General features: G+C 44.3%; 1 protein-coding gene across 3 annotated transcripts in view; it reads right to left on the reverse strand.

Annotated features, from left to right (window-relative positions):
• Positions 1-1,073: 1,073 nt before the first annotated feature.
• The window catches only part of LOC116515332 (ligand of Numb protein X 2-like), an 84,047-nt gene continuing 73,112 nt past the window's right edge, over positions 1,074-12,008 (reverse strand). For all 3 annotated transcript variants that reach the window (XM_032227304.1, XM_032227305.1, XM_032227306.1), the window contains exons 7-10: positions 7,947-8,121; positions 7,553-7,781; positions 4,995-5,153; positions 1,074-3,716 (exon numbers count right to left, since the gene is read on the reverse strand). In XM_032227304.1, coding sequence (XP_032083195.1) covers positions 3,581-3,716; positions 4,995-5,153; positions 7,553-7,781; positions 7,947-8,121 — 699 coding nt within the window. In that variant the 3' untranslated portion in view covers positions 1,074-3,580. The remainder of the gene's footprint in view (positions 3,717-4,994; positions 5,154-7,552; positions 7,782-7,946; positions 8,122-12,008) is intronic.

The raw sequence follows: 12,008 nt of genomic DNA on the forward strand, positions 1-12,008 counted from the left end.
AGGATATTTTGCCTTAATTCTAACTTGCTACTCTCCTTGATCCATTGTTTCTTATCCTGCCTTCAGGTGCTTTGGAGAATAGGTTGAGCCGCTCTTCTCTGTGGCAACCTCTCAAATACTGGAATACTGCTATGATGTGAGGGCCAATTCTGGAAGTCTCCACAGAACTGGTCTCTGGTTCCCAAAAGGTTGAGGACAGCTGCTCTAGTGTATGGTTTACTGGGACTTCAAATCCCAGAATTCTTTGCAGTGGCCAGGCTGGTTGGGGAATTCTGGGAGTTGAAATCTGCACATTTTTTAAGTTGCTTAGATTGAGAAATGCTGGTCTAGACATGCTGTGCAATCATGGAAATGATACTACAGAATAGCCAGAAAAGATTATAGGCTCACCATACAAGATTAGTTGTTTTTAAAAGAACATTTTGTTTAAAAAAACAACCCTTCAGCAACTTGGTTGCTTCAACGACTTTGCTTCAAAGATGACTATTTATCAAGTGTCTGGTTCTCAGTGTTTTTACCGTTATGGCTGATAAAAGCTGCCATAATGTTTTAATAGGAATGTTGTTAAGAGCCCAATCTATCTTTGTCCATTCAAATGTTTTATAAGATTAAAACTCCACATCTCATCGCTTTCAAACAGAAAGGTTGGCCTAACTCTGCCTTCTCCTTCCAAACTAAATGGCTTTTTAAACAAGCATTTAGGACAGGGGTGTCAAATTTGTGGCCTGTGGGCCAGATGTGTCCTGTATTGGCTCCACCCCCACCCTGTTTAGCAAGGGGGGGGGGAGTCCTGATACGTCACGTGACGCCATCGTGACAACAAGAATTTGACATCCCTGATTTAGGAGGACAAACCATGATGCTTTGCATTCATGGAATATTTCAGATACTGAGTGCTAGGAAGGGATATGATCTTCCAAACATCACAAGTAAGGTAAGAATATATTTCAAGCTTGCAGGAGCCCAGTCTTCCTTGTATAATAGAAAGATAAGAGTACCAGTGGTCACAAGGAAAAATGAAAGAAATCTGTGGAAATTGATCTGGTCAGAACAGAAAACCCAAACTTCTTCCGTAACTCCAGAATAATAATTTATAAATGTATCAGAGTATTGACAAAGGTCTCTACAAGTTTCAACAAATTCTTTGATGCAAAATAATACAGTAGCTACTAGATTTCCTGCTGATTGTTGAAGGCACATTGAAATCAGACAATACAATGAAATGAAAACACACGTCCCCTTCATTTGAGAAAAAAAAAAGGTTTGACATCCTTTTTATAGCCATTGCAAGAGTCACACATTACAGAGGTCACATGGGACTCAAACCCGAAGACAGAAGTCAATATTCTTATCAGTCAATTAGGCAGACCAATATCCTTTCAAAGCACATCTGAAGACAGACATCAGAAATATACTTCGACAAATACATTTTTAAGTGAATCAACATCCTTAAGTGGAGCACTAGTGCCTACTTGTCAGATTCAAATGAGGCAACAGAGTCCAAGCATGAATCAGATTTAAACATAAATCATAAGTCCTTTTTTGTTCATTTGCTATTTCACACAGCCTCTGTGAACGCCAAGTCCTGTGTTTTCCTCAGCCTGACTTGCTGTTCAGATGAAATAAGGCTCCAACTGAAAGGCTCATCAGAGCCTCCAGGAAGCGAAGGGCCTGGGGGCGGCAGCAGCCCCTTGCAAGTTGTTTCCTGAGATGTGTGTGCCTCCCACCCACTCATCTTATGAGCAAGTGAGAGAAGCGCATTGTACACTAGGGTCGCCAACCTTGGCAGCTTTAAGACCTGTGGAGTTCAACTTCCAGAATTCCTCAGCTATCCATGTGGCTGGGGAACTCTGGAGTTGAAGTCCACAAGTGGCCAAGGTTGGAGAGTCCTGTGGTAGAAGGTTGCCATGTTTCAGCAACCTGAAATTTCTGTGCAAATCGAGGTCTGAGAAATCCCTTTTAATTGGAGGTAGCAGGCCCTATTAATTTCCTAATTACGACAAACTAATAAATTGTCTAACTTATTCCACAACCACACAATATTTGCAAACAGGCTAGTGGAATCCCTTTGTAAATCGTGAAACTTTGTAGAAAATGGACAACAGAAAGCAAGTTTTCAACCTGGTGAAATAAATGTAGTGTATCCTATGCTTAGAAAATAATTATTAAGGCTATTTAAGGGGGGAAAGATTACTTTGACAAAAAGAAAATTTCTATCTTCAAGTGTCAGCATAGGCACCCATACACACACAGGCAAGGGAACCTAGCAAAGGCCTTCCTTAGGCACAGCTTTTGCTACCTTTCTGTAGGGCGGGCTGCTTATTCCTTTTTTCCATTTGCTGTGCAACTGGTCACAGGACAAAAGGACGTACTTGTTAAGCAATCTTGTTAAGCAATCACAATCACAAGGATGCTCAATTAGTTAAGGGAGATGACCCATCTAAAAACAAATAGTGCAGGGATCAGATCAAAGGAAAACAAGCCAGGGAGGTGGCTTTGGATGGCTTCTTCCCCCCTGAGTGGATAAGGATGCTACGCTAAACACCTGTTCATCTCCTTTTTCCCCAGTAAACCGCAGATAAAATCAGCTGAAGGACTGCAAATGTTACGTGTGCAGAGGGAAAATGCCCTTGAAGGGACAGGAGGGACAATGGCTTTAGTTCCTCCTCAGTATTTTCTTTGGCCGTCTTAAGGAGCTGCTGAGATAAGAAGCTAACTCGACCAGGATTGTGGTCCTAATGAGATTGTCAGGATGGGAATGAGCTGGAAGAGAATCCTTCATGCCCTGTGAGAGAGATTGAGCAGCTGACCCTGTTTGAACCTCCACCCCACCCCCCTGTCTGCAGAGACACAAAAAGCCTCTATGTGGTGTCTATCAAATGGCCAAAGTCTGCCTTTCTGCAGTGAAATACTCTTCCAGAGCTCATGGGAAATAAGTGACAGGAGAGAAAGTCAGAAAGGGGGCTCAGTCGAGTAGGAACATCCTCCTGTTGGGCTTCCAAACCTCCTTGAAAGCAGCTCCTGAAGTCAAACATGGCTGTGAAGCATTACATAACTCTTGAGACTGGCTCAAGGCTGAACAATCAGCTTGAACAAGAGGAATAAATACACCTCAACAAGGGCTGAGCATTCAAGGCACCAGTAACTACAGTGAGACCAAACTAAATGATTCACCCATTGCAACGATTAGTCAGCATCTTGAAGGTTGCTACTTCAGTTCACTAAGAGCCGAGATTATGGTGTTAAAGGCCATCAATCAGATGAGTTTCAGCCGGCTGGCCTTTAGTTTGGCAGGTTTAAGAGAGGAATTCAGGAGAAGCTCAGAGTTTCCCTGTTCAACAAAAAATAACCACAGCCCGAGATGCCTCCAGCTGCTTATCAGAATACAGTTTTCAGCTTACCAAGTGGGTGGATCTAAAATCAAACTCAACAACAAGCTACCTTTGCCTTTTCTGTAGAAAAATCTGCCCCTTGGAGGAAGCCTGTCTGAGACCTGCTCAGCCACCGCTTGGTTTCTTCCCTCCAATGAAAGGCTCTCCCAAAGGCATTTCAAATGAAGCCTCTTATTCCAGTTGGGCTCTTAGACGTGGCTGCCAGGCCAGGAGACCACTGTGAGAGTCACTTTATTCCGCTGCTCCTTCAGCATCGGAATGAGCTCACTGTTGCTCATCCCAACAGCAGACACTCCGTTGACAGCCACAATTTCATCCCCGCACCTGGTGAGGGAAAAGGAAAGAGGCCATTACAACAACGTCTTCAAGACCTCCTTCATTGTGACTCCAACAGCAACAAAAACGTCCATTATGTTAAATCCCCTGCAACACTTTTACACAAACACAAGTCACTTTTCTTGTACATTTTCCTTCTTTCTACCATTTTTACTTTTTTGCACTTCTTTTTCTATTTCTTTCTTTTGTTTAAAAATAATAATAAAGTTTTTAAATACCATCTGACAAAAGAAACAAATAACAAACATCCAGTCCAAAAGATTTTCAAGCAAATTCATGCTCTAACTCCCCATTGCAAATGAGTTTACAGTGGTACCTTGGTACTCAACTGCTTCAAACTCATTGAATTTGAAGCAAAAGTTTTCTCCCAGTACTCATTGTTTGGTTGGTACTTAATGCACAAGCTAGAACGTTTCGGTTCTCCTGCCTTGTGACTCACTACATTATTACTTATGGGAAAAATCCATTTTTGATACTCATTGCGCCTCCTGGAACCAATTAACAATGGGTACTAAAGTACCACTATACTACAGGTGTGAAACACACTTATAAAGATGGCATTTGGTGACTCTTGATCACAGCATTGCTTCTTACATGCTGCATACCAAGTCACTTCTCCTGTTTTTCAAGAAAGAAAAGTGGGGAAACTAACACTTCCTTCCCAGACATTGAGCTGTGGTGCACAGTGGTTAGAATATTGCAGGCTACGTCTGCCAGTCCCATCCTGACCAGCACAAGGTTGACTCAGCCTCTCATCCTTCCGAGGTGGGTAAAATGAGGACCCCGATTGTTGGAGGCAAGAGGGTGACTCTGTAAACTGCTTAGAGAGGGCTGGAAAGAACTGTGAAGCGGCATATAAGTCTAAGTGCTCTTGCTAGTGCTATCTGCTGTTGAGGTCATGAAAAGCCAGCTGAATTGCACATTCAACCCTTGCGTTCAAGCCCCTTAGGGGCAAGTTGCAGTTTTTGCATGTTCTGGGGAAATTTTAAAGCAATATTGACCTTTTTTTCGTAAGTCAATCTTGACATCTGCCTGCCTAGATTAGTCCTGCAGTTTTCTGAACAAATTTTTTCAGCATGCTGTGCCCCCCGCCTTTCCTAGGGGTGAGAGAGAGGGAAGGTCCAGGGTCATCCAGCTGGTGTATAAGGCAGGGCTAGAATTCAGAGTCTCTCGGTTTCCAGCCTGGGCCCTTTAACTGCTATGCCAGGCGGTGAACCAAAGCGGAAAAGTGGAAAACCAAAACTGTAAGAGTAAGAACGCACGCACTTCAGCCGCCGGTCCCAGAAGGCAGGAGTCTCAGGCACAATGGTTTTAATGAAGAATGGCTGGTTTCCTTTGCTTTCTTCGAATCCACCCACTATGCTGAATCCCCAGCTCTCCGAGTTGCTTTTGCGCAAGACAATATCTTGACAGCAGTGGAGCTGGCTGAAAGAAAAAGAAGAAGAGCCCATTGGAGTTATCGCTTACCTTTGTGTGGGGAGAGGCGTCACAGCAGGAGTGAGTAACTATGGCAACTTTATGACCTGTGGACTTGAACTTCCTGCAATGCAGAGCTGAGAATAGCACCAGGTGGTAGAATTTTAAAACAGGAAGTCCTGCAGGTATCACAGGTAACATTAACTCCAGTGTCCAGGATTATTATAAGGGATGTCAAACTCGGCTTCTGTAGTTTATATTCCAGTTTCCCTGAGTTTACCAGCTTCAGTTATCAACACACAAACATCTATCCCACCATAAAAAAAGGTCCAACAGGGTCAACTTCATTCATTCTATTCCATCTTTCCATCTCTTTCCTCCAAAGCAGCGTCTGACCTATTGTCTTCCCATCTTTCATTATTTCATGTAATGCAAACTTGGAAGATGCTTAAGGAGTTTGGAAGGAGGGCCAGCCAAGCCACCCTAAAGGAGCCCAGGCAGAATCCTCCCCAGTTCCATTGCAATCTGGAGTCCTGGGTGCCCTCCGAACCTGATTGAAGAGCACCAAGGACTCCTTCAACCCTGAGCTGCAGTTCTTCTCTTCTATGGGAATAGACTGCCATGCCCTCATTTTGTGTGACCACCTACAAAAACGTATTCTTTGAAAAGCCACAGGAGAAAATCAATCACCTGGCTTTAATAATCAGCACACTCACTTATCAGGTTCATGGAAGATAGCCAGAACTTGGACTAAAAGGAAAAAGGGAGGAAGGGTGTTTTGTGTTGATTCAAGGAAGGGGGTGCTGGGCTTAAGCACAACACTGGGGAAAATCCTTTAGCACTGAAGGTCTGCATTTTCAATCGTCTCAGGTTCAGAACTGGGAGAGAGCTCTAAGTCATAGCATTTTGATTCAAGGGTTAACGGTGTCTGTTTAGGCAAGAAAAACCAAATGCAGACTAGGTGACACGTGGTTCAACAGCAGAAAGATCTACTTGTTCTCGTGGACTATCACTTAAGAATGCGCGGCCGTGTGCTGCAGCTGCTAAAAAAGCCAACACAATCCTAGGCTACATCAACAGATATAACAGCAGGATGGCTATAAATTACAGTACTGCTCAAATATTGCCTTGATAAGACCACACTTGGAATACTGCATCCAGTTCTAATCGCCATAATACAAAAAAGATGTGGGGTGAAGAGAAGAGCAACAAAGATAATTAGGGGACTGGAGACTAGAGCCAAGGTGGCGCAGTGGTTAAATGCAGCACTGCAGGCTACTGCTAGATCAGCAGGTCAGCGGTTCAAATCTCACCGGCTCAGGGTTGACTCAGCCTTCCATCCTTCCGAGGTGGGTAAAATGAGGACCCAGATTGTTGGGGGCAATATGCTGACTCTCTGTAAACCGCTTAGAGAGGCCTGAAAGGCCTATGAAGCGGTATATAAGTCTACTGCTATTGCTATTGCTATTGCTATTGCTATTGACTAAAACATATGAAGAACGGTTGCAGGAACCAGGACTGTCTAGTCTAATGAAGAGAAAGATTAGGATGACATATTTAACAGGCTGTCACAAAAATAAGGGTGTTGAACAGTTGCGGGAACTGGTATGTCTAACACAGGGGTGTCAAACTCAAGGCCCACGGGATGGATCCTGCCTGCGGGGGGCTTAGATCTGGCCAGCGGAGAAAACAGTGAAGGACTGGCCCACAGTGCCTCTGCCAGCGAAAATGGAGCTGGAGCAGGCCTTGTGCGGTCCTTCTGCGCTCTGTTTTCTCTGGCAAAGGCCACCACAGCCCCCCCCCCAACACAAGTGACTTTGAGCTCCCCCCCCCAAGGTCAAACACAACCCTGATGTGACCCTCAATGAAATCGAGTTTGACACTTCTGATCTAACCTGACAAAGAGAAGGGCTAGGTCTTATGTGAGAGCAGTCTTCAAATATTTGGAGGGCTACCACAGAGACTAAGGGGTTCATCTATTCTCCAAAGCATCTAAGTGCAAGGCAAGAAGTAACAGATGGAAACTTATCACGGAGACATCCAACTTGAAACTAAGGAGAAATTTCCTGACAGTGAGAACAATTAATCGGTGGAACAAACTGCCTTCTGAGGTTGTGGGGCTCCATCACTGGAGGTTTTCAAGAGGAGACTGGACAGCCATTTGTCTGGAATGAAACAGGGTCTCCATTCAACCAGGGGGTTGAACTAGAAAACTCCAAGTTCCCTTCCAGCGTTATTATTATGAATTCTGTATTTTAATTCCAGTGACATCCTAAGAACACTTTCAAGCACAACTGTTGAAAGGCTAAGTCAAGAAAATGCTAAAGCACTACACTGTTTTGTTGATCTGGCTGAGATAAGCAAAAACTACTTATCAAGAAGATTCCCTCTGCCAGCACCAACCTTACCTTGGCAATCCCAGCCAGGTGATCCAGAGAGGAGACCAGCTTGCCCATCTGTGCCCGTTTTCCCTGCGGTCCAGGCTCTCGGCCCCTTCTGAGGCCTTCTCTGGGATGACCACTTCCAGCGCTTTCAACACCACCGTCTGCAACGCTGCGTTTGACTTCAGCGCAGAGACGGCTTCGTTATAATTCAGGTGAGTCAAATCAATATTGTTGATACTCAAAAGAATATCCCCTGTTACAAAAATCAGAAGGAGACAGATTAGAACCAAGATTTTGGTAAAAAAATGTTTCTTCCTAGTTTCGTTCACTAAGATCTTTGCAAATTCATGAAAGCACTATTCCTGTGTCAGTGACAGTTTAAGCAACCTTAAAAAAATGGGTGGTGGTGGTATCCTACCTTTCTTAATTCTCCCATCCCTCAAGAGACATCCAACTGGCTGGACGCTGGTTACATAAATGGGGAGTTTTGCTTTGCCATCTCGTCCTCCTCCTATTGTTATCCCAAAAGACTCTTTGGGATCCTTTTTGATGGTAATCACTTTTTCCTGGCTGAAGTATCCTTGGGGGAGTATCTAAAAGTTCAAGGGAGGACAGGGAAGAAACAAAATAGCCTATATATTAAATGTACAACAGTGAATCCCAAGCCAGCAGAATCCCCAATTACATCAGACTGAAAGAGCTCAGTTTCCTATTTTCATTTCCAAGGGAGATTTTGCAAAGGATAGATGATACTATGGGAACATCCAAAGGAGTTATATAGTGATTAAAATCATAAGACATTTCTCATAAGAATCCCATAGGTGCTTTTTCAAAAGGCAACTGGACTTTGTTTTTCCTTGAGGATGTTTCTCATCCAAGAAGCTTCTTCAGTTCTGACTGAATGGTGGAGAATAGAAGTATTAATATTCCTTGCAGTCCTCTGGTCACTAGCGCTCTCTCTGAGAGTTGCTGAGGTCACTTGGAGGTTTATCTGAGCCCTCAGGGTCACCTGAATACTGCAAGGAATATAAATCCTTCCATTCTCTACCATTCAGTTAGAACTTCTTGGATGAGAAGTGAAACATCTTCAAGGGGGGGGAAATTCAGTTGCCCTTTGAAAAAGCACCTTTGGGACAACCAAGATCTGGATGAAAGAGAATCTCCATAGAAATTTGTCATGAGAAATTCTAAAAAGTTTGATTTGGAGAAAGAAAAAAATAGTTACGTTTAAATGAAACACAAAAGTATTTTGTCTGGGGCAACTTTCAGAATTGCAAACCTATTTTTTTAGGTTTGAATTCCCAGGTAATAGCCTAAGAGAAAGGTAAAATGATGTATTCAAAACATGTTTGTCAGCTGAAAAAGTTATGCCTGACACCCTCACAATTGTCACCTATTCTCTCTCACGTTTCATTTTCATGAAAGGGATGCAGAGTCACTTTCTTTCTTGAAGTTAAGGATGAACCGGAAGGGAGTCAGACAGGCATCCTTGCTAGTTAGCCTATCATTTGCAGAAAAGAAGCTGGCTTGCAAAATATTCCTAAATATAATTAAGGGCAGCTGTTGAAAATGATTTCAAAAAGTATATTTATGCTTTTGTGTGGATCACCAGATGCCTGAACTATTTCTGTACCACACGAAATGTTTGTAGTGGTGCATTTTTTGTTCACACTTCAATAGGGATAGAAAAATAACTAATTCAATGCAGAATTGAGATGAACTCCCAATAATGGTAAAATGAGAAATACCCACAGCAGCAGTGATGGCTGACCTTTTTGGTGCCAAGTGTCCAAAACACACACGCAAAACCCCAAAATGCAATGCGAGCGTCCCCATGCATGCACTTCACTGCCTTGTCCATTTTTTACTTCCAGGTTGGTGCAGGAGGCCTTCCAGGCCCAAAACAGGCCATGGGGGGGGGGCATGTGCACCCCAAAATGCAATGCAAGTGCCACCCCTGCAGACATTCACGCGAACATCCCCTACATGCGCCCTACACATGCGTGGCAGAGACCCGAAGACCAGCTGGCCAGTGGGAGGTGCACACGCATGCGCAGTGGAACTGGGCTGGGGCGATGGCTAGCATGCCTGCAGAGAGAGCTCTGCATGCCACCTGTGCCATAGATTCGCATCACAGCCCTACAGGGATTGTCCGTATGGGAATAAAAGGGGATGCAAAATTCATTAATCATACTATTTTTTCCAGGAGACAGAAGCTCCGTCTGTGGCAACTGATTTTGAACCATTAAGTCCTGAGAGTAACATGCAGATCCCTGCTAATCATGAAACATTAGCAACCTCATAGCAATAGCGCTTAAGACTTTTCACAGCCCTTTAGAGCCCCCTCTAAGCGGGTTACAGAATCAGCCTCTTGCCCCCAACAATCTGGGTCTTCATTTTACTCACCTCGGAAGGACGGAAGGCTGAGTCAACTTTCAGCTGGTCAGGATCGAACTGCTGGCAGTGGGCAGAGTTGGCCTGCATTACTGCATTCTAACCACTGTGTCACCACAGCTCCTTTAATTATGCTTTAATTAACCTGTGTGTGCATGTACACTGGCCAGCTGCTCTCTTCCAGGTTGCGGTGCTCTGGCACATGCAGACACTCTTGTGCTCCAGTTTGGGCACTCAGTGGCAAAAGGTTAGCCATTCCTGGTCTAAGGTCTCCAAGGTCCCTTCCAGCCTTATGTTCTACGATCAGGCTTTTACCTGATCCCATCCTGTGAACTCCGTGTTTCTCTACTGGAAGACGATCTTGATGATGACACTGGAACAGGCCTTCTCACAAACAGCACTTGCACCGTTGAGCTTTTCTCCCCAAACCAATACAGATTTAGTCGGCCTGCCTGCCTGCCTGCCTGCCTGCCTGTCTGTCTGTCTGTCTGTCTGTCTCTCTCTCTCTCTCTCTCTCTCACACACACACACACACACACACTCTATTCTGCCTTGCCTTACTTTTGACCTTCTCTGCTACTTTAATGACTGGGCACTTTGTACCATTTTCATGTTGTGTTTTTATCCAGAATATCCCACATGAGCCCTTATAAGTGGTATGGGGGGAAATGTTGCAAAGTCAGTTTAAAATGGAATTAGAGCATCAAATCACTCTAACCAGCTCCCTGTCATGTGCTCTTCTCTTACCCACTGTCATCAGTTTCATTTCTGTACAACTTCTACGTTCCTAATTATTTATTAATTTATTTGCTGCCCATCTTAGCACAATAGAGAATATAAAAGAAAAATTAAAAATATACCGTATATACTCGAGTATAGGCCGACCCGAATATAAGCCGAGGCACCTAATTTTACCACAAAAAAACTGGAAAAGTTATTGACTCGAGTATAAGCCTAGGGTGGGAAATGCAGCAGCTACCGGTAAATTTCAAAAATAAAAATAGATACCAATAATGTTTTTGAATATTTATTTCAAAGAAAAACAGTAAACTAGCGGTGTATTCAATGAAATACTTCACTCACCTCATGATGCTGATGTCCCGCTATGATGATGATGTCCCGTGCAGCCGCGGGAGCGATGTCCCGCCTCCTATGACACACGGCACAGTGATTCCTATCATTGGATCACTGTACCAGAGGAGGTGGGACATCGCTATGTGGCTGCTTGCCATAACAAGGAGGAGGTGGGACATCGTTGCAGAGCGGCAGGAGGGGGAGGAAGGGGAATCGTAAGACAGCCCTGCATTACATTAGAACGTGAGGAGGGGGGATGGTGCGGTGCGCGCTGCGCGGCAAACTGACACAGAGGGAGGGGAAACTCACAGGGGCACTGGGCCATTCACGAGTGTCACCCAGCGGCATGGCCCCGCCCCTTTTTCTCCTCCATTTCGGGCAAATTTTTCACTGACTCGAATATAAGCCGAGGCGGCTTTTTTCAGCCCAAAAAGTGGGCTGAAAAACTAGGCTTATACTCGAGTATATACAGTAACACTAATTTAAAAATTACAAGACTGAAAGCCAATCACACGACCAACTGACCAAACCGGCCCACAAGGCGTTTATAAGCCAGGGAGGATAGGAGCAGAAAATCCTGCTGATGATGTTACCTAGTCTGGTAACAAAATGTTCAGCAACTAAATTGAAAAACGTTTGGAGAGCAAACCAGGGCCAAAATAAAAGCCAAGGTCTCTGTGTTGCTCCAATCTAGAGCCCCTCCATTAGGCCCCCCAAGCCCACCGGCAGAGCCATGACTCAACATGGCACACACACTTGCCAGGCTGAGAGGTGCTCAGGATCAAAGGTTGCTCCCAAAAGCAGACAGCACAGCCAACGCAACAAATAAATTTCATCTCATTTCATTTCTGTTTACAGAAATATAGTTCATCTAATTACTTTCTCTCGCACAATGTATTTAACAATCCCATCCAGGTCCTATTTTAAAAGTTGCAATCTGAGAGCCATTTTTTTTGGGGGGGAGGGGTGCTAGGGGCTGAGCTTAAGGCTTGGGAGGGATGGGATTCGGGGG

Source organism: Thamnophis elegans, chromosome 12 (genome assembly GCF_009769535.1).
Source record: "Thamnophis elegans isolate rThaEle1 chromosome 12, rThaEle1.pri, whole genome shotgun sequence".
NCBI lineage: Eukaryota > Metazoa > Chordata > Lepidosauria > Squamata > Colubridae > Thamnophis > Thamnophis elegans.